The sequence below is a fragment of the Prionailurus bengalensis genome, chromosome B1 (assembly GCF_016509475.1).
Source record: "Prionailurus bengalensis isolate Pbe53 chromosome B1, Fcat_Pben_1.1_paternal_pri, whole genome shotgun sequence".
Lineage (NCBI taxonomy): Eukaryota > Metazoa > Chordata > Mammalia > Carnivora > Felidae > Prionailurus > Prionailurus bengalensis.
In genome coordinates, this window is record NC_057344.1 from 199,606,083 (window position 1) to 199,628,427 (window position 22,345).

The 22,345-nt window shown below is 50.7% G+C and overlaps 1 protein-coding gene across 3 annotated transcripts in view; it reads left to right on the top strand.

Moving 5' to 3' along the window:
* The window catches only part of SLC2A9 (solute carrier family 2 member 9), a 256,914-nt gene that overhangs the window by 57,519 nt on the left and 177,050 nt on the right, over positions 1-22,345 (top strand). For all 3 annotated transcript variants that reach the window (XM_043572969.1, XM_043572968.1, XM_043572967.1), the window contains one exon: positions 10,343-10,503. In XM_043572969.1, coding sequence (XP_043428904.1) covers positions 10,343-10,503 — 161 coding nt within the window. The remainder of the gene's footprint in view (positions 1-10,342; positions 10,504-22,345) is intronic.

The window sequence follows — 22,345 nt, forward strand, 5'->3', positions numbered from 1 at the left end:
CCAGAAACAATTTGAACAGAAGTGAAAACACTCATCATTTTTATTCCAGCCACCCGGGAGACCTACAGAAAGGAGTGGGAAGTGTTATTTCAGAGCAAATGACAGACATGTCAGTGTGAAGGCACTGTCCGCCCCCCGCCCCCCTCCGGAAACACAGCCACACAATCTCTCGAAAGAGTGCTGCAGCAGGAGAGAGGCTCAGGAGTAATTTTTGTTGAATAAGAAGGATATTTGCGAGTACACACACTCCACTGCCCTCGCCTGGGGCAGAGAGAAAGTGAAACTTTCCTTCTTCGTTTCCTATATAATTAAACTCAAAGTTTCCCCCTTCGCATTGCAAAAGTGGTTGGCAGGAGAACCCGGAAAGCTCTCAAGGTCTTACCTGCCTGACTATTGCTTGCAGTCAATACATCTTCTTTCGTTAGGTTCAGCTTTCATTGTGGAAGCCGGCTGAGGGGGTAGAGGGTAGAACATATTCACGCATCTGTATGTACAGAGGCCTCTTTCCCACCCCGTCGGGGAGCTGGACTCCTCCAGGAGAATCACACAGCAGGGAGAAAAACCCCACCACAAACATGCAGCCTAAACATCAAGCCAAGTCAGAAAGGGACCTGGGTGTTGTCCTTAGGGCTGGGAGGTGTCTCGGGTCCCCGGGACCACCCCAGGTCTGATGGTTCACTAGGACTCACAGGACTCAGAATGTCAGGACTCCCTACTCTCCACCCATGGCTGGGATTTACTCCAGTGAAGGGATTCGAAGCAAAATCGTCAAAAGGAAAAGGCACACGGGGCAAAGTCCAGAGGAAACCAGGAGCAAGCGTCCAGGGTCCTCACCCGGTGAAATCACTTAATCCTCCAGCAATGAGTGTGACGACACAGGGGGCATGTTGTCCACCAGGGGACCTCATCAGAGCCTGAGTTCAGAGTTTTTATTAGGGACTGGTCGCAAAGGCACCCTCTGCTCGGCATGTACATGACTCCTGACTCCCAGAGACAAAGGAGGTGTTCGGCATAAGCCATCCTCTGCATACTGTAGACTTTGGGAGTCGCTTTCATCAGATCTGGGAGTGGTGGGAGCCCCCCCTCCCAAAATCCACGCTCCCCAACACCAGCCTCGGGCCAAGCTTGCATGCAGGCCTCTCAGAGGAGGGAAGCCTCAAGCCAACGATGTTGACTTCTGCACGGGAGGCCTTACCTCTGTTAGATGGCATCAGGTGGCCCTGCTGGGCTTGAGGAATTCTGTCCTCGAGTGGTCCTTCTTTCAAGGAGCCCGGTTTGGCGGTGGGCACTTTGTAAGGGACTTTCATACAGATTTACTCACGGTGCCAGCGTCTTCAGTGGCGTCAATTGTCTTTACAAATCCCGAAGGAGTTATGGGCGTGACCTGGGCATGAGCTGCTCAGCTATGCAGAGTGTGTGCTCTGGCCCGTCCACGAAAGTGCTCTATTTGTGTGCATTTTTATAGCACCCCTGAGAATATTTTTAGATGAATTCATGACAGGCTCCGTGTGAATCAGTAAGGAACATGAATATTGCAAAACAGGCGACAGGGTAATTTGCCTCCCATTGTCTGGCAATTTCCTGCCATCATTTGGAGGTGTTCTAGGCCTCTCTTCCTGGCTGGGAATTGTGTGCTTTCGATTTGTGGCCAGAAGCTTGGCCTCTGAGTTGTTGGCTGGGGAGTTAGTGGTGAGTTATTCATGGCTTCATAGGCCTGAGAAATAAACACATCTAGGCCCTTTATTTTACAGATCAGGAGTAATGTTATCCGCACCACCAGCGGCCACCCCAACTTCTGATTTTTTTTTTTAATTTTTTTTTTCAACTTTTATTTATTTTTGGGACAGAGAGAGACAGAGCATGAATGGGGGAGGGGCAGAGAGAGAGGGAGACACAGAATCGGAAACAGGCTCCAGGCTCCGAGCCATCAGCCCAGAGCCTGACGCGGGGCTCGAACTCACAGACTGCGAGATCGTGACCTGGCTGAAGTCGGACGCTTAACCGACTGCGCCACCCAGGCGCCCCCAACTTCTGATTTTTATTGTGTGCTTCTTGCGGACCCTGCTCTGTGCTTTATTTTCGTTCTCATGTCAAATCCTCATAGTAACTCTTTTGAGGAGGGAAGGGACCTAGCAGATGAGGAATTGAGGCACAGAGAGGTTAAGTAACTTATTCAAGATCGCCCAGCACACAGCTGAAGAAAGTGGATCCCAGGGCCCTTAACCACTTAGAAGCCTTTCCTCAGAGGCAAAGCCACGTGTGGGACATCACGGAGGACTCAGTGGTGGAAGCAAGTCTTGAACCTGAGACTCTTGGCTTACCTTTAACCGTGGCTCTCCAGCGCCCACACGATTATGTGTGGGCTCCTCAGGCTGACAGTCAAGGCCAGTGATGACCACTCTCTGGGCCTTCGAGGATTCGCTTTCCTCTGTTGACAACTGTCCAACCCAAGCCCATCCCCACCTGCTCATGATGCGGTGAGCGTGGCATCGCCTTTCTCGGCTTCCCGCCATCACTGTACCTTCACTGTGTGTTATAACTGCGTGTTTACTCTACTCTTGTCTCTACTAGACTGCACGCTCCTTGAAGGCAGGGGGCTGCGGCACTTGTATCCAGAAGACAGGCTGGGATCCCGGGTCCCTGTTGGTAAGGAAGCAGGTGTGTAGAGCCCGAGAGAAGACAAGCCTGGGCCCTTTGTAAGTGGACCCAGTGGAAGGTGAAATGTGGAATCCATGAATGAGATGGCCCAAATCAGGCCTAGAGATTAGCTAGCACAGTCATCTTGAAACTCTCACTTTATTGCATGGGGCACCTGGGCGGCTCAGTCGGTTGAGCGTCCGACTTCGGCTCAGGTCATGATCTCACGGCTCGTGAGTTCGAGCCCCGCGTCGGGCTCTGTGCTGACAGCTCAGAGCCTGGAGCCTGCTTTGAATTCTGTGTCTCAACTCTCTCTGCCCCTTGCACCCTTACTGTCTCCCTCTCTCACTCAAAAACACACATTAAAAAAAAACCCATAGGGGCACCTGGCTGGCTCAGTCTGCTGAGCTTCCGACTTCGGCTCAGGTCATGATGTCATGGTCTGTGAGTTCGAGCCCTGCGTCGGGCTCTGTGCTGACAGCTCGGAGCCTGGAGCCTGCTTTCAATTCTGTGTCTCCCTCGCTCTCTGCCCCTCCCCCACTGGCACTCTGTCTCTCTCTCTCCCTCAAAAATTAAATAAACGTTAAAAAAATTTTTTTAAACCCTCATTTTATTGCAGAATACGCTTTTCAAATGGAGCCTTACAAGTTTCCCAAAACATAAAAGGAATCCTCTAGCAGAAGGCTCATATCTCCTACCTACCCTTTATGACTTTGCTGAAATCTTCCCTCTTTCTTGAAGACTCATGGCATAGTAATCGTGACGGCATGGGCTTTGGCCTCAGGTTCATTGTCTTTGGGTGCTATGACAAGGAACCCCTAAATCTCAGTGGCTTAACGCCGTGAAAGTTTATTTCTCATTTATGCCACCTTAAAAGGCCAGGTGAGCAGAGACACTCTGCTACATGAAATCATTCGGGGACCCAGGCTCCTTCAGCTCCCAGGCTTCGGGAATGGTGCCTCCACCAGAGTCTATGTCTCTTCTGGTCTGTCTGTGCATGATCAGACAATAAGGAAAGGGAATGAGTGAAGAGAAGGCACACAAACTCTTAATACCTTGGCCGAGGTGACACGTGTCACTTCTGCTCATGCTCCTGTGGTGAGAAGTAGCCATGTGGCCGCATCCAGATGCAAGGCACCGAGAAGTGTGGGTGTGCCCAGGAAGAGGAGGGCTAGACGCTGTGAGCATGGAGGAGGAAGGGCTCTGCCATTCCACTGGATTCTCTATGGCTTTCAGATGCATTTCTCAACTGCTTTTTCTGCTCTTAATGAAACTTCACAGGATGGCTGCCAAAGGTTAAACAAAGTGAGGTATATAGATGTCTAATGCATACTGAGCAGTCAATCAGTACTCGTTTTCTGTCCCTTCTTCTCCCCGACTCCAGTCTTTCAATATGCAACAGAGGTACTGATAGGATCACGTTTGTGTTTTCTATACTGAGTTGGACTACAGTAGTGGTTAAGAGATGGGCTCTGGAGTCTAACTACCTAGGTTTGAGTCCCGACCTTCCCACATGCCAATGGCGTGACTTGGGAAATGCCCCTATGGCTCTGTTCCTAAGGTTCATCAGCCCACAGAGAAGTTACAAACAGTACCTGGCTCATAGGGTTGTGAAGACGATGGAATGATTTCAGACGTGTCCAGTTCTCAGGGCAGTGGATGGTATGTCGCATCTATGACCTATTTTTATTATTACATGGTGATTGATACACAGCAGAAACTGAATTTTAAACATTGTTTTAATGTTTATTTTTGAGAGGTAGTGCGTGAGCGGGGGAGGGACAGAAAGGGAGGGGGACAAAGAACTCAAAGCAGGTTCCAGGCTGTGATCTGTCAGCACAGAGCCCAAGGGGGGGGCTCGAACCCACAAACTGTGAGATCGTGACCTGAGCTGAAGTCAGATGCTCAACCGACTGAGCCACCCAGGCGCCCCGGCAGAAACTGAATTTAAAACACAAACCCTTATTAAAGCGCCTGCTCTATACTATGCAGTACCAGCCGGTGTTCACATAAGTCAGGGCCACACATCTCAAACTCAGTGAATGTTTGTGTAATGAGTGGGCAGAACAGCCCTCATCGGCTGGCTCCTACTATCACATAAGCCTTCAGGCTGCCTTTCATCTAGGCCTCTGCTGAAATCATTCCTGGAGAAGACAAACATTAAATCGTTACAGCCATCACTTGGAAACCAGCTTTCAGGACGGCTGAGGAAGGCGTCTCTGCAGGGGGGCGCAGGCTTGGCTGTGTCTTTCAGCTTTCTCCAGCCCTCTGCAGAGGTTCCTTCCATCCTCCAGCTCTCCCAAACTGAGATACAAAATCTCCGTAGAGATGCCCAAAGCAACACCTAGGAATAAGTGATATGAAAGCTGCCCCCTTTCTCACCAGGCTCCTGAATGCCTAGAAAGGAAGAGATTTCTTCCCCGGCAGCATCCGTCTAGTTTCTGCACATCAATTCTTGGACACTGGTCGCTGCCGTAGGCATGGTGATAAGAGGCTCTCTAAAAACTTTTTTTTAGCGTTTTATTTCTTTTTGAGACAGAGAGAGACAGAGCATAAGCAGGGGAGGGGCAGAGAGAGGGAGACACAGAATCTGAAGCAGGCTCCAGGTTCCGAGCTGTCAGCACAGAGCCTGACAGGGGGTTCAAACCCACAAACCGTGAGATCATGATCTGAGCCGAAGCTGGATGCCCAACCGACTGAGCCACGCAGGCGCCCCAAGAGGGTCTCTAGAGTGGGCATTAGCAAGGCTCATGGAAAGGTGGCTATAGTTGCTTGAATCACTGTCAGTGCTGGATCGCATTAGGGACCAAGGTCACATCCAAGAATAACCTTCTACGTGGGGTGAGGGGAAGGGTCCTGCTTATTGGGCGGCAAGAGGTGCCCGTGCAGTCCTGGGTACTCACTCCTTACACCGGTTTCTCTGAAGGTCTTGCTGTTGCCCTAGGGAGGGGTGGGGTAGTTCTGTACCTCTGCCTTCCTGAGGCCTGTCCAGCCCCTGGCTTAGCAGTTTATCACACTTTCTCCCACTATGCTCTGTGCTTGTTGGTTGTCACCCTAGTACTTAAGGGCATGGCAGAGTGTGTAGCCCATAACAAAGGCTTAACTGACATTTTTTTAAACGTTTATTTATTTTTGAGAGAGAGTGAGCAGGGGAGGGGCAGAAAGAGAGGGGGACAGAGGATCTGAAGCAGGTTCTGTGCTGACAGTAGTGAGCCCAATGTCCACTTGAACTCACAAACCATGAGATCATGACCTGAGCCAAAGTCAGACGCTCAACCGAGTCACTCAGGTGCCCCAGATACTTTTAAATCAATAAATGTGCCATTGTGCTTGGCTGCTTAACATTTCCACCTTGACTGTGAAGTTGGGAGCCCGGATAGTGCTCTTGTCCTTTAGGGCTCCAACGTGAGGCGGGCCTTGCACAACCTCCCCCCATCCACCTGTTAGCCACCTGGCCAAGTTGGCAACTCTGGGCTCCCTGGTCTGTAAATGAGCGTTTCTGCCCCCAGGGCTGTTGCGAGGCTGAAATGGGATAATTTACGTGTTTTGGGAGAGTTTCAGCAGTTGCAAGCAACAATAATTTTGTCTGATCAAAGCTAAAACTGTTGTTGCCAAAATCGGGAGCAGCTCGCAGGGCTGGTGGCAGGGCTGGTGAGCCGGCCCCGAAGCTCTGCAGCCTGGCCAGTGCCACCCCCGCGCAGCGGCCGCCAGTGTGAGCTACCGCATGGCTGGCACAGGACACCGCGGCCATCAGGCTCCCACTGCCCCCAAACCCCAAACCCTAAACTGCTGCGAAAGGAATTCTGGCCCCGCCGCTTAGCGCCCCGCCTCCTGCAGAGTCCAGGCCTCTGATTGGCTGAGCCCGGGTCACATGGCGCTCGCTAGCTGCAGGGGATGCTGGGAGACGGGCGCCTGGCGTCGTAAAGCCGCGTAGGGAGGTCTGGGCTGTGTGTGCCGCCGGGGCTGTGAGGAGGGAGCCCCCCGAGGGGAGAAGGGGGCTCCTGATGCTGGGCAGCCACCAAGTACACTGTAACCGGGGGTCAACGTTGATGTCCAGCCACGGGCAGCACGCGGCTCCTTGGTGAGTCGCCGGGGCGGCTGCTCTGGTGGCCCCAGGAGGGGAGGGGATGGTGGCCCGGATCGGCTTGAGCGGTCTAAGTGGTGACAAGTATTTTGGAGATAAGGCAGTGTGGCGGTCCGCTGGGGCCGCCAGAACAAAGTACCCCAGGCAGCCTCTCAGGGAGGGGGCGGAAACTGAGGTTTACCCAGCAGGGGGTTATTCTGTGACAGCCCTGCGGGCAGGCCAGAGGCCTGAGATCAAGGTGCTGGCGGAGCCCGTTCCTTCCAGGGCCTGTGAGGGAAGGCTCTGCTCTAGGGCCGGCTTCTGGGCTTGCAGGTGGCTGTCTTCAGCGTGTGCCTGTCCTCCTCCCTCCACGCTTGTCTCTGCGTCCACGTCTCCCCCTTTGATAAGGACATCAGTCACTTTGGATCGGGCCCACCCAAATAACCTCATTTCAACCAGATTCCCTCTGTAAAGACCCTTGTAGCAGGATTCTCGCTCAGGTAGATAGTCGGGGCACCGAAGCTTTTCTTTCCAGGAAGCAACTTCATTCGTGCCGGCACCGCTCCGTTGGGTTCGTACGGAAGACCTGAACGCCACGTGGTGTAGTTTCTTATATATTTTTTACTTCCTTGTCTCCCATATATGGTAATACACAAACATGTCCTCTGATTAAATGGCCTCATGTTACACGGTCATTAGGGATGTTGTCACGTGGGCGTACAGTCAGGCTGCCTTGAGCGTTTTTTCTTTTCTTTCCTTGGGAGGGGACCCTACCACACCTTGTCTCCAAATACCTCACATCCTGAGGTCCTGGGGGTTAGGGCTTCCACTTATGAACGGGGGGCGGGGGGCATGTCACAATTCAACCAGTAACACCGGGAAGAGTGTAGATACACATGGGAAGAGAATAGATATCACATAGGGATAGGATGCTTCCCTCATCTCCTGCCATCAGCCCATTTGCCTAGGCCAGAAACCTTGCGGTCTTCTCCGTTCCTCTCAGGCGTGTCTAGAACCCTCCCTCCCAGGATCTGGGGCCAGTCCCCAGTTGGTCTTGTCCATCCTACTCTCAAAACATATCTCGGATCCACCCCCTTCTCTCCACCTTCACTGCTGGGTCCAGGCCACTGAGCTCTTGGGACTGTTGCTGTGCCTCTCAACACAGGGCCAGCTTCCTCCCTAGCTTCCTTCTAGGTCCCTCGCGACTCTGAAGCAGAGCAGTCCGCTGAAAATGTAAACCACTCTGTGTCCTCGCCTCACTTAAAACCCTCCAATAGCTTCCCATTCCACTCGGGGCAACACACACACACACACACACACACACACACACACACAAAGTCCAGGCAACAAGCAAACTGATTACCATGACCTCTAAGATCCCATATGACCTGCCCTTTCCTGCCCCTCCAACCCCAGGCAGCCCTTCCTTCCCTTCCTCATCCCATTCCACCCCCACTGGCCTCTTTTCAGTTCTATGGACTTTCTTCTTTTTTTTTTTTTTTAATTTTTTTTTTCAACGTTTATTTATTTTTGGGACAGAGAGAGACAGAGCATGAATGGGGGAGGGGCAGAGAGAGAGGGAGACACAGAATCGGAAACAGGCTCCAGGCTCTGAGCCGTCAGCCCAGAGCCCGACGCGGGGCTCGAACTCCCGGACCGCGAGATCGTGACCTGGCTGAAGTCGGACGCTTAACCGACTGCGCCACCCAGGCGCCCCTCTATGGACTTTCTTCTGCCATGCCCTCCTGGCTTTTCCCTCTGCCTGGAATACTTTACCACCTTAAAAAAAAAAGTTTTAGATTGGTGGAATGCATTATGCTTAAAAAGAGTATATAAGATGCACATGTATGCATTGCACACACACACACATACACACACAGAGTTTAGAGGATGATTATAAATCTAGCACCCAGCTAAGAATAAGATTAAGAATAGAAGATCCTGCCAGATGCCCCTCCCAGATCATCTCTCCACCCCGCCCCCAGGAGCGACCACTGACCTGACATTTGCAACAATTATTTCTTTGTTTTCCTTTGTATTTTATAATCTATATGTAATTCCCCCCAAAATGTTTATATTTTGTATATTTTTGGATAGAAACATGGTGTCATACTGTACGTACTGTTTTGTTTCTGGCTTATTTTGTTCAGTGTTGTATTTTGTGAGGTTTAACTGTATGTGTTTGCACGTCGCTGTAGTTGGTTTGTGTTTGTGGCCGTGGGGTTTCATATGATGATTCTTCCACGATTTGTTTATCCATTCTGCTGGTGGGCATCGGTTGTTTCCCGTTTGGGGCTATTATAAGCAATGCTACGTGGACATTTGGGTAGATATGTCCTCGGGCAGGTGGGAAAGAGTTTTTTGGAGGAACTTTCTAGAAATGGATTTGCTGGGTTGTAGGTTAGGGGCATCTTCAACTTTGCTAGATGATGCCAAACTATTTTCCAAGATGGTAGTCTAATCTCAACACAGTGCATGAGAGCCTACTGCTGATCACTACTTGGTTTTACCAGACCTGGTAGAGTTGAGCTTCCTGGGGATTGTGTGAGCTTTGCCCAAGCCCTGGGCACTGCTCCAAACTCTTGCGTGACCCTCCTGATAGCCCTGAGACATCAGTGTCATCATTCCCATTTTGTAGATGAGGGAGCCAAGGTCCAGCTGGCTTAAATCATTAGTACTTTGTTGGCTTAAATCATTAGTACTTTGTTGTGCTGGGATTCATGCTGTGGTCTGTGTGTCGCGAACCTGTGTTTATTCTGCAGTGACGTATGCTGGCTCTGGTGTCTGGTGTCAGTGGATAGCTATGAACATCTTGGGGATGGAACTCCTTGAGGAGCTTAGTGCCATGACCCCAGTCTTTGGTGCACATCAGAATCACCCCGTCACCATCTGAAACCCTCCAAATCACAAAAGACAATGATGGGGATCTAGAGAATGCAAAATAGTGTCTTGTTGGGGTTTTAATTTGCATTTGCCTGTTGACTAATGACATTGAGCATCATGTGATTAACTTACTGGTCATTTGAATCTTCTGAGTCAGTTCAAGTCTTTTGCTCAATTAATTGGGTTGTTTGTCATATTGACTTGTTAGAGTTCTCTGTGTTTGTCATATTGACTTGTTAGAGTTCTCAGCCTGTGGCTTGCCTTTTCATTTTTTTTTTCTGAAGTATCCTTTGAAGAATAAAACACTTTAATTTAGACGAAACCCAAATGAGCATTTTGTTTTTCTTTTGTGGTGTTTTTTTTGCATCCTGTATCTTCGTCTACCTCAAAGGCAAAGATTTCCTCTTATCTCAGATATGTGTGTTGTTAACACACTTCCCAGTTGGTTCTGCTGTGCACCAAAGTGGGAGAAGCCCAGGTATAATCAGTTACCCTAGGTTTGGGGTCAGATTTGAGTTTGGCTTTCAGATTTGCCACTTACTGAGCAAGTCACTTTGTCTCTCTGAGCTTCAGTGTCCCTCTCTGCAAAACGAGGTTAAAAGTAGGGCCCCTCCACACAATTTGTTGGAAAGGTTCAATGAAATAAAGCTCAAACAGAACTTAGCAAAGTGCCTCGCATGCACAAAATGCTCTGTAAAAGCTGTGTTCGTTTGTAACGAGCAGCAGAATAGAATAACACGTTTCGTTGTTTGTTTTCAGTACATCAAGTCCTTCTACAATGAATCGTGGGAAAGAAGGCACGGACATCCAATAGACCAAGACACTCTGACCCTGCTCTGGTCTGTGACGGTGTCCATATTCGCCATTGGTGGTCTCGTGGGGACATTACTGGTGAAGCTGATCGGAAAGGTTCTTGGGAGGTTAGTGGGACATCTCTGCTTGGGGATCCCCTCTGTAATGTTCACAATATGTATCAAAGTCAGGATCCCAGAAGGCAACAGAACTCCACTCAGACAGTCCAGCTGGAGAGATTTTAATGCCAGGAGAGGAAGGGGAGGAAATAGGGCACCTGAGGCCAAGGAGAAGCGAAGCCACGGACAATGGGCCGAGTTGTGGAGGGCTGTGTGGACTGGGCTGCGTCCGACTGTATTGTCCAAACAGGGAGGGGGTAGGGGGGAAATACCCTGGCTTCTCTCTCCTCACACCCTCCAACCCACTGTCAGTGCCTCTCATTGGTCAAACCCAAGTAGAAGCCAGAAACACCAGGAGCCTTTTGGGGGCAGTCCAGGAGGACCAGGTCCCAGGGCTCGGAGCAGGACAGGAAGGGAGGAAATGGATCTGGCCACCAGAGCAAGTGGAGAAGAGCCTTAGAGTGTCTTAGAGACTCTTCCACGTATGTCCATATAGATCTGCTTTTCAAAACGTGGGAGCTCAGACAGTGTTTTCTTACGGGTCTGAATGATAACTTATTAAGCCAGTCTCCTATGGATAGACATTTAGGTTATTTCAAATCTTTCATATTACAAATACAGGATGGTAGGTGTCAAGCAGTTCATGTTGAGATTTCCCATCTGGGCCCTCTCGGGTCAGATCCACTTTACCTCCTGAGCTTCGTGCCTCGCTCATTTCTGTCCTGTGAAGAGTTCTCTGAGATCAGATTGATTTATCAAGAAACCTCCCCAAATGTTTTCTCTGTATCTTCGCTTGTGACTTCTCGGGAGATACGGAGGTGTTAGTGCAGAAGTAGAATCTGCAGCATTCATGTCTGAACTTGACTCACGAGTGTTCCACTTTCTAGTGCCTTTGGCCAAGTCGTTTGATGTATTTGAACCTCAATTTTCTCCTCTGTAAGATGCAGGAAATGTTACAGGGACTAGAGAAAATGAATGGGGGCAGAATAGCACATCAGCAGGAACTCAGGAAGTAGAAGCTATTATTTACCGTATTACTTACTTACCATCCTTCTCCTCATTATCCAGACACCCATATACTTACCCATACATAGTAAGTGCTCAACACATCTCCATGTTGCATTGACCTGAATTGGAAAGGACCCAGAAAATCTTTCCACTCCTCAGGGCTCTAGAAACCCTACTTAAAAAGGTGCCCCCCCCCCCCCACCGCCCTGCTTCCTTTACACTTGGCCTCACATCTGCTCCAAGGAGTAAGTTAGAACTGATGCTATTTCGGAGCCGACTTTCACAAGGCTGGGGCAGGAAGCCATCCTGAAAACACGCATGTGGCGCTCAGGAAAGTCTGTGGTATCCGGTGAGGCAGGGGAGGTGCTGATACTTTCCTTGTGCCCAAGGCCACTTCCAGGTGGTAACAAATGGGAACTCCGTACTCCAGAGAAGTACGGCGACGGCAGAGTGGAGTGAGGGCTGCCATTTTCTGTGGTCCCCCAATGTTCCGGGCGCTCCCACATGCACCCTCATTCCATTTCTCCACTCTCTGGGGTCTTGGATGGGGGATGGATTGAGAGCTTACACAGAGCTCGAGCTCAGGTTGGAACCAGCTCCACCACGTCATGATCCTTCCATCATGCCGAGCAGATCTGAGTAGGGGCATGCTGGCAGTGGCTCTGTAAGTCCATGACTGTTTGACCACAGGTCAGTGACTGGCTGGCCCCCGGATTGGCATCAATGGCCAGGGTCCGTGAGGCACTGTTGCTAAGCCCCTGGGCCAAGCCAGTTTCTAACGCCAGTCCTCTTGTCTATTCTAGTTAGATGGAGTCAGCCCCGGCCCCAGGATTTGTGGCCTGTGACATATACCTGCCTTTTATCTGGCCATGGCACTGACACCCCAAGGCTGCCCCATAAGAAGGCTCTGAACCCAGGCAGACGGTACAGGGAAGTCCACACTGTAGCCGGGGTCAGGGTGCCATGGCCCCACAAGTCCTGACTCCCCAACTTGCCAGTGTGTCACGTGGGACTTTGCCACCTCACCTCTCAGCCAACACCTCTCCCACACGTACAATGCAGGCAGTGGAAGTGGCTTTGCAGCTCTTGACGGCGTGGTGCAAAAAAAAAAAAGCAGAAGGAATGGAAAAGAGACACATTTGACAGATACTCCTTTTCTAAGAGAAGGAAGGGTTTTAGGCCGGAGAGAGATTCCATCAAAAGGTGTTGGTCCGTGTGCCCCGGGCAGCTGCCGGTTCCCTTTTTTATCATTGTGGGAAGAAAGGTTGAGCCGGGATGAAGCCTCAGCTTGAATGGGAACTCCGTAGGGAGGACAAGGAGCAAACACCGAGAATCTACCCCCGTTTCTTCACCTCCTGCTACATACCCGTGCTCGACCTACCAACCTCGTTTACGTCCACAGCTCCGTATTGTTGTCCCTGGTCCACAAGCCATGAATCCGAGGCCCTGAGAGGCCTTGTGGCTCGCCCGAGGTGACAAAGAATGAGGTTGATCCGAAACTCAGACCGGAGCCCGTGCTTTTCCCATCACATGGTGTCTGTTGAAACCTTTTCTTGATGCTTCATTAATTGTCTCTGGGAGGCCGCTGGGGAGAAAGAAGAGGCTGGCTTAATGTGCAAGGCTGGGGTGGGGTCTGATGAGAGGGCTCACACACATGACTATGGGGGGAATTTGGGTGGAGTTGAGGGTCCTCAGAGTCAGGCGGGTCTGGTCACCAGCAGGTCCAGCAGGGGGCTGACCCTCGCTAGGCCATGACGAACTCGACTGTGGTTTGGGAGAGGGATGAGGACGGGGGAGCATGAGGGGCCAGGAGTGGTCTCTGGAGATGAGGCACCCCCATTATCTAGTCTCAGGGGAGCAGGTTCCTTGTCTCCTCGAGCCTCTGGCTTGGAGAATTCTGGTTGACTCCCTCCCCTCATTTGGGGTCATCCCTCCTCTTCTTACATGGCTCTAGTGACAGAACCCTCCTTCCCTCATGAGACAGGACGGTGACCATGTTGGTGCATGGATGCCAGCTAGAGGACCCGTGATGCTCCTGGCTCATGGAGCCACGTATGAGTTACTCAAATTCTCCAAGCTTTGCTTAGTTGGTGACAAGATGAAGATAAGGCAGTGGCCTGTTGGAGGGTTGTGAAAATGAAATGAGAGTGTTCCTCTCCGTGGTTGACACGGAGTCAGCACCCATCCTACGTTGGCCAGCGTCCCTGTTGTCCCTGTCCCCATCCTCATGAGCTCTTCTTGAGACGTGTCACCCCATTACTCGACAGAACTGGCCGTGAGTATGTTCTAGTTGCACTGAAACTGGCCTCCTTACACATATCACCGGATCTAGTTTTTCCCTCCAGAGCAGAGCAGAGCAAATATGCAAAAAACCATAGGGAAACTCACATGGGCTTTGAAATCGGATCCTTAGGCCTGTTCTTGAGCAAGCCATATAACCACATCCAGCTGTGCAGCAAATACTTTTGAACACCTACTGGGTGCCAAGCACTGTTTTGGCACTCGGGCACCAGCAGCAAATGGCATGGCCCGAGCCTGCTGCCTGGCTGTGAACAATGCATCGTGCACGACATCATGGCGGTTGGAAGCACGGTGGGGGGGTGGACGGGTAGTGGAGGGACAAGAGGAGGCAGTTTGAAATCTGTGGAGCTCGGATAAGCACGCTCACCCGAGGGGGCAGCTCTGAGGGTTGCAGGAGAGCCTGTTTACAAAATGGGTCCTGTCACTCATGCCTGTGACGGGGACTCAAGCCAAACTGGCTTAGGGCCAGAGGGAGCTAATTGGCTGACATAACTGGAATGTAACTCAGCCGAATCCACCTGTCTGTCTTCTCTGTCTCTCAGCTCTACCTTACTCTGTGTTGGCTTCATGCGCAGGCTGCCTCTCCCTGTGTGGGGGCAAGATGCCCCCAGCAGCTCAGGGTGACCCTGTTCCCGCTTGGCATCCCCAGAACACACTTCTCCTTCCAGTAGTTCTAGCCAAGTCCCAGGCCTGAGTCTTATTTACTTGTGTGAGGTCGCATACCCTTGGGGCTTCTCAACCAGGGGCAATTTTGCCCCAGCAGGGGACGTTTAATGACAGTATCTGGAGGCGTTCCTGGTTGTCACTGCTAGGGGGTGCTGCTAGCATCTAGTAGGGGCCGAAGAGGCTGTGAAACATGCTACAATGCCCACGACAGCCCCCACCACAAAGAATTTTGTGGCCGCAAGTGTTAATAGAGCCCAATGTGCGAAATCCTGGTGATTAGTGCACTTTAAAGGTACTGTATCATGTGCCCGTTCCTGGAGCCACAGTGGGGTGGGGATGGGACACAGAGTGCAGGCAGGAATGTTTCTTGGAGGAAATCCTACCAGAAGAAGGAGGGTGGGTGTTTTTTTATTTTATTTTTTATTTGAGAGAGCACGTACGCGCCAATGGGAGAGGGACAGAGGGAGAAAGAGAATCTTAGGCTCTACGCTCAGTGCAGAGTCCAATGCAGGGCTCGATCCCACAACCCTGGGATGGTGACCTGAGCTGAAATCAAGTCAGAGTCAGACGCTCAGCTGACCGAGCCACCCAGGTGCCCCAGAGGGATGGGTATTGAACGAGTAGTACATCATGCCAAGCAAATAGCAGGTTCTCAAAAGTGCTATTTTTCTTTTCTTTTTCTACTTCAATATTTTGAAATCTGTGTTTATTTTCTAAAAGTTGGAAGGAACGTAAGCTCTCTAGGTGCCTGCTGAAGGAGCCTGCAATGCATATGGCAAACCTTTACTAGGCTTGAACAATAGAAATCTCTCCTCTCACAACTGGGGAGGCCGGAAGTCCAAGATCAAGATGGCAGGGGATGGCAGGGGAGGGTTGCTCCTGAGTCCATTCTCCTTGGCTTATAGGTGGCTTTCTTCTCACTGTGTCCTCACACGGCCTTTGTCTTTATGGGAGAGCAGGCCTGGTGTCTTTTCTTCCTGTCTGTTCCCGTTGGATGAGGGCCCCGCCCTTACAACCTCATTTAACCATAATCTCCTCTTTGAATGCCCTGTCTCCAAATATAGTCACCTTGGGGGTTAGGGCTTCAGCTGAGGAATTGGAACATAGTTCAGTGCATAGTAGAACGCTTACACTGGTCGCTGACCTCCTCCTCTTCCAGGCTGGAATTGCCTTAGGAAGGTGAGTTCCCCAGAAGCAGAGCCTATGAGGGAGCTTGGGATACATACGTTTTGTTGAGGGAAGGCTCTTCAGGAGTTCCCTTGACGGCGATGCAAGCAGAAGAGAGAAAAGGGGAAGAGAGCCAAGCCAGGCCGTGCTCTCAGGGCATGAATCCTGCCCCGGAGGGATCCCATCTGGGCAGGGGGGCCGCATTCTCTTCCCACCACTCTCCAGCCATTGGCTGCAGGCTGCTCTGGGGGAGGGGGTTATCTTCTTGGGTGGCCCTTCTGGAGAAGAGCCAACCAGGAGCCTTGCTTGAGCAGCCACATGTACAAAGTGGGTGATGGAGGAGAGAGCTGAGGGACAGAGGGGTACCTGCCGGGACTCCTGATCCCCCACCCCCATTCTGCCAGCTTTGGAGCCTTGCCTAGCACCGTGAGGGTGCCAAGGATTCTGGGAGAAGGAAGCTGTCTTGGGGTTCGTGCCAGAAGGTAGGAAGAGAGACTGGGCGTGGTGGATGTAGACTTCAGGAAGGCAGAGTTCCAACGTCTCAGAGAGTCTGCCAACCCCAAACACGCAGCAGCTTTGGTACGAGCTGTTTCTGCACGATCTGTTTGTTGTGTTACAGATGCATGAGCTGGAAATTATGATTGAAAGTCAACAAGTTGTCACTCCTGCCCCACACTGCCCACCACACATCTATTAGAACCAAATAGTGGCCTCCCCTGGGCCCACGTCAGACCTTCTGTTTCCCTCTCTTACATCACTTAGCATTTTGTGCTGTAACCACTTACTGACATTTCTGTCTCTTCCCTGAGGGGAGTTCCTTGCGGGGAAGCTCCTTGAAGCTCCTTGATGCAAGAACCACACGTACATGTGAGCGCCAGCACCTGGCACAGAAGCTTGTGCACACTAGGCAAGCAAGCTTGTTGGACAGATGGAAGGGTCGATGGAGGAATGCCTGATGCTTGAAGGTTTTCTACCGTAACTTCCCAAAGTGGCCGTTTCTCTCCCGCTTGCGTACTTCCATTCACTCGTGCGTTTATTTTCCCAACAAATATTTCTGGAGCACCTGCTGTGTGCCAGGCACTTAGGGGTGAACAAAGTGGACAGAGACAGCTCTCTGGCAGAGGGAACAGCAGCTGTAAAGGCCCTGAGGGACGACTGGGCTTGGCTTCTTGGGAGATAAGACAGGATGTCAGCGTGGCCGGGGCCACGTCAGTGAGTAGAAAATGAAGCTAGAAAGAGGTCACTGAGCTTGGATCCAGAGGGCCTTGTGGGGCAGGGTTGGGACTTGGGCTTTTCTCTAAGGTGGGAAGTTACTGGTGTGTTGTAAGAACTGGCCCGATTTGCAGCCTGAAAGGGCTTCTGTTATCAGTGGATCTGGGCAGGTTACAGCATCTTGCGCTGATAGGGTGAGGTGACCTGGTTTGCACCAGGTTTGTGACAAGACACAGTGAGCGGTAGTGGCGGTTTTAGGAGTTTTGGACATATTTTAGAAGTAGAAAAAACAGGCCTTAGAGATGTATCGTAATGTGGGTGGGTGAGGGACAGAAATAAAAAATTATGCTAACGTTTTCTGGCCTGAGCAACGGCAAGAAAACTGTGGTGTCGTGGTGTTGTGGGTTTTTTGTTTTTGTTTATGTTGTTTTTTCTGAGGTAGGAAGTCTTTGGGAAGAATAGGGTGGGTTTTTTTTTTAATGTTTATTTCCTTTGGGGGGGGCAGAGAGAGAGAGGGAGACACAGAATCTGAAGCAGACTCCAGGCTCTGAGCTGTCAGCACAGAGCCTGAAGCGGGGCTTGAACTCACGAATGGTGAGATCATGACATGAGCCAAAGTTGGACACTTAACTGACTGAGCCACCTAGGCGCCCCAGGAAGAGGATTTGGGGAGGAAGGAGGCCAATGTTATGAATTCAGTTTTGGGTATGTTAACCTTGAATTGTCTGTAAGACTCCCTCGTGAAGAGGTGAAGCAGGCAGTTGGATATATGGGTCTAGCACTCGGAGGAGAGCTCAGAGCTTGGATGTAAGTCTAGATGTCATCAGTACATAGGTGAAACTTGAAGCCAGGACACAAGACGAGATCACCTGGGAAGTGTATAGAGGCCAAAGAAATAGGCTCAAGGGCTGAGGCCGGGAGCCCCCCCGTCTTGAGAGGGTTGGGAAGATGGTAAGGATCAGCCAGTGAGGTAGGAGCAGACTCACCACTCAGAGCTGGAAAGCAATGAAGGAGGGAAGTGGTGATCACCTGTGTTCAAACGGAGACAAGGCCCGAGAGTTGGTGGATTTAGCAATGTGGAGATCTCTGGTTACCTGACAGGAGCTGTTTCAAGGGCACAGTGGGGGAGACAGCTACTGGAAGGGGCTTAAGAGAGAAGAATAACTGGAGACAGTGAGTGTAGATGGGTGTACCTGGGTGTAGTTTTCCTTTTAACAGCATGGTAATGAGATGTTCCAGCAGAGAGGGGAAAACTGGTGGGCAGGGGCCAGAGATGAAACTTGCTGCAGCAACATTCTTGTGCAGGTAGGAGCGGGGTGGGGAACTGGTCGGTGATTGGAGGGATTGGCCTCAGGTGGGAGCACGACAGTATGTCCTCAGGAAAATGAGGGAAGACAGTGTGTGGGCACAGAAGCAGGGAGGTCGATGCATGTGGAGGGAACACGTGAATTCCTCTCCAGATTGCTTCTGCTTTCTCAGTGGAGTAGAAAGCAAGGTCATCAGCTGAGAAAGAGGATAAGGGGATTTGAAGACAGAGAAGTCGTATGAAATTGTCCTCGAGGAGAGCAGGACATTGAACAAACCAGGGAACTATAGAATGGTTGCCTGGAGGCCCCAAAGCCCACTTGAGATTGGTGGTCATGAATTTCAAGTGACACCAGTCAATGTAGTTCGGGTTTTTCTCCAGCCAAGCTGAGCTCTGTGGTGCATGTGTGAGGCAGGTCAGGATCTAACCAGGGTTGGGGTTTGCCAGGCACATATGATGAAGGCAGGTGGGTCTGTGGGTCAAGGAGTTGAGGATGTGATGGCTATTTAAAATGATGGACCATGGAATTCAGGCGGAGTAAGCAGGAATGGACAGACATGAGGAAGGTGATGATTGGTGGAAACAAGGTACGATCTCGGTTTATAGGCCAAGCTAGACTTAAGGAATTGTTGGAAGGCTGGGTGATGGAAGCTGTATCCCCAGAGGTACCCCAGTTCACTAATCCCTTACAGAAGTACTTTCTAAATTCCCTGTATCTTCCACCACTTGGTCGTGTGTGATCAAGTTAAAGCATGACACAGCGGAAGCTCTCACATTTCTCCTGAGCCTTCTCGTGTCTAGGCTCAGGTTGCTGAGTCCCTTTGACCATTTCTCCAGTGACGTGCTCTCCACTCTCCTCATCACCTTATCACTCGTCCTCGTGTTTGGCCCCTTTTGCCAAGAGCTGATAATCTTCTGGGTTGCCCACGCACATTCTGCAATATGGGAAAGCTCAGAACAATGAGTGCGCTGTCCCAGGTGGGGTTCAGGGGTCACTGGAGTTCTGTGCTCAGAAATGGCGTGTCCCTGGTCTCCCTTGTTTTTGTTGCCATGTTCATCCCCGGGGAAAAAAATGGAAACACAGTCGTTAAAATCCACGTCTCTGAACCCCAGTGAGTCAGCTTTGCAAATTATTTGCGAGTAAGGTTTCCGTCCTCACCGGGACACTGTCAGGCTGGGGGTTATTTTGGGAAGGAATACATTAATATGATGTACTTGCTTAGAGGGTGTGCAGCCCTGTTTGCAAATGTTCCAAGTCAGACCTGAATGGGATTTTAACATTCTCTGCATGGCACAAAATACACCATCGCATCCAGTGCAGGACCTCAGGCCAAAGCACTTAGGGGCACCCTTAACTCTTCTTTCTCTGTACCTCTGTCCAATCCAAATGCAAAGCCATCAACTGTCTTCAAAACACACGGGGCTCTGACCACGTCTCGCCACCTCCACTGCTCCCGTCCTGGCGCGAATTACTATTGGCACTTGCCTGGTGTCCGCTGCAGGAGCTTCCCAGCCAGTCTCCCTGTTTCTGCACTTATTTCCTCAGCTCACGGTCGACACAGAAGTCTGCGCGATCTTGTTAATATGTTACTCAGGTCATGGCACCCCTCTCCTTAGAATCGTCCGGTGGCTGCCCATCTCTCTCCAGGGGGGAACCCAAGTTGCCATGGTGGCTCCTACAAGACCCTTACTAGCTCCCCCTCCAGTCTCTCTGCCCTCACTCCTATTTGCTTTCCTGTCCTCCTCTGCTTCCAGCTGTGCTGGCCTCACTGGTGTACCTGAAAATGACCCATGTCTGACTGTTAGTACCTCCCTGCCAAGATTGCTGCTCTCTGATATCCATATGGCTGGTCTGTATTCCTTCTTCAAGTCTGTGCTTAGATATCACCTTCCCAGATGTCTCCCTGAGTAAAATTCCTCCCCTCTCCTGTATTAGTTTTCTCTACAGCCTTTGTCTTTTACTTGTTTATTGAGAACATGAAGAGTAGGGACTGGGTCATGGTGGCAGCTATATGCCAGAACTTAGAATGGTGTTCAGCACTCAGTCCACACTTAGACGTTGTGTTGAGTGCATGAATGTCAGTTGAACGAGTGAACATCTGTTGAAAGAATGAATGACTGTGAGTAAATATAGCAGCCGCCATTGTGGGGAGCTTAGTATCAGGGTGACTGGAATGCTAAACCTCCCATTTCATAGTATGTGAACTTGACCAAATACTCAAGTTCTAGATCTATTTCCTCACGTGGGACATGGGGTAGCAAGATTACCTAATGCGTAGGGTGTCCAGTGAGTATAAAGTACTTAAAATAGTGCCTGAGACATAGTAAGTACCCAGTGAATGTTAGCTGTCACCATGGATTGGTTTTCAGTTTACTGAGGCCCCAAATAAGTTCTAGATGCCATCCTAAGCACTTTGCGTAAATCATCTGATTCTTACAGGAGACTTAGAAGGTAGACATTGTTACATCCATTTCACAGGGGTGGAAACCAAGGCTCAGGGAGGGTAGGAAACCCGCCCACAGTTGTTCAGTTAGCATGTGGCTGAACTGTCCAAGCAGGAATAGTATTGGAGGTGGATTCAGGAGAACAGCGTGTGTCCTGCCCACAGACCTAGAAGCTAAAGTAAGACTCAGAACGGGCCAGAGCTGGGCCACGTGGAGGAAACCCGGCTCAACATCTAGAATTTACTCCTTCATTTATGCAACAAATTTGAATGGGGCACCTGCCTGTACCAGCAACTGGCTTAGTGCCTGGGGCTACAGTGACAAGATAAAAATCTCTGCACGCATGGAGCTTATAATCCGGTAGGGGCACGTGCCAACATAAACACAAATAAATATGTAAGCTAAACTCCCGTGTTGTGGGGGCTGCAAAGAAAATAGAAAGGGTGATAAGATTGTGGGGGATGGGCTCTGCAGCTGGGGGAGTAGTCACATCAGATAGCGTCAGAGGTGGCATTTCAGTCACTTCAGTGAGATAAGACGAATGGATCGAGGGGCACCCATGACACGGGTCGTGAGTCAGGAAGCTGCCCGGCACACCCAAGAGATGGCGGGAAGCCTCGTGAGCACAAAGGCACGAGTATCGGACGGTGTGGCCAAGGCCATGTCATGCAAGGTTGTTTAGGCCCTGGCGAGCGGTTTGTCCCAAGCGCAGTGGGAAGGTTTTAGGTAAGGGGAAGTGTGTCGGTGTTTGCTTTGCAAGGATCACTCTGGCTGTTCTGTGGACCCTGAATCCTACAGGAGGGCAAGAGTGGAAACAGGAGCCACCTAAGCCATCCTGCGTCCGTCTGAGTGTGAGATGGTGGTGGCCTGCCCCTCTGCCGGACTGTGGACCAGAAACGGAAGAAGCGCTCTGCTCAGGGATATACTCTGGAAGCAGCGTAGGCGGGACTCAGCGATGCAGGCAGGAAGGAAAATAAGAGATGTAATTATTATTCCCCTATTTTTGGTCTAAGCCCCTAGGAAGGTGGAGGTTTTATTTACTCAGATGGGGAAGACTGTGGAAAGAGGGGTTTGGATGCATTTGTGGGGGGCGGTTAGCAGTGGGGATGCATGAGTTCTATTTTTTTTTTAATGTTTATTTGTTTTGGGGAGAGAGAATGCAAGTGGGGGAGGGGCAGAGAGAGAGGGAGACACAGAATCTGAAGCAGCCTCCAGGCTCTGGGCTGTCAGCACAGAGCCCGACGCAGGGCTCGAACCTACGAACTGTGAGATCATGACCTGAGCCAAAGTCAAATGCTGAACTGACTGAGCCACCCAGGTACCCCAAGAGTTTATTTCATTTCATTTCATTTCATTTCATTTCATTTCATTTCATTTCATTTCATTTCATTTCATTTCATTTCATTTCATTTCAAAGTTTATGTATTTATTTTGAGAGGAGAGAGAATGTGCACGCATGCACCAAGGAGTGAGGAAGGGCAGAGAGAGAGAGGGATGAGAGAATCCCAAGCAGATTCCACACAGCGCAGAGCCTGATGTGGGGCTGGAATTCACAACCCTGAGATCATGACCTGAGCCGAAATCAAGAGTCAGCTGCTCAACCAACTAAGCCACGCAGGTGCCCCAAGAGTTCTATTTTAAAGATACATGGCTTCAGATGCCTGCAGGACATGCAAGTGAAAATGTCTAGGAGGCAGTGTGGCATGTAAGTCTGGATTGAGATGAGTCCAGGCCAGAGATACAGTT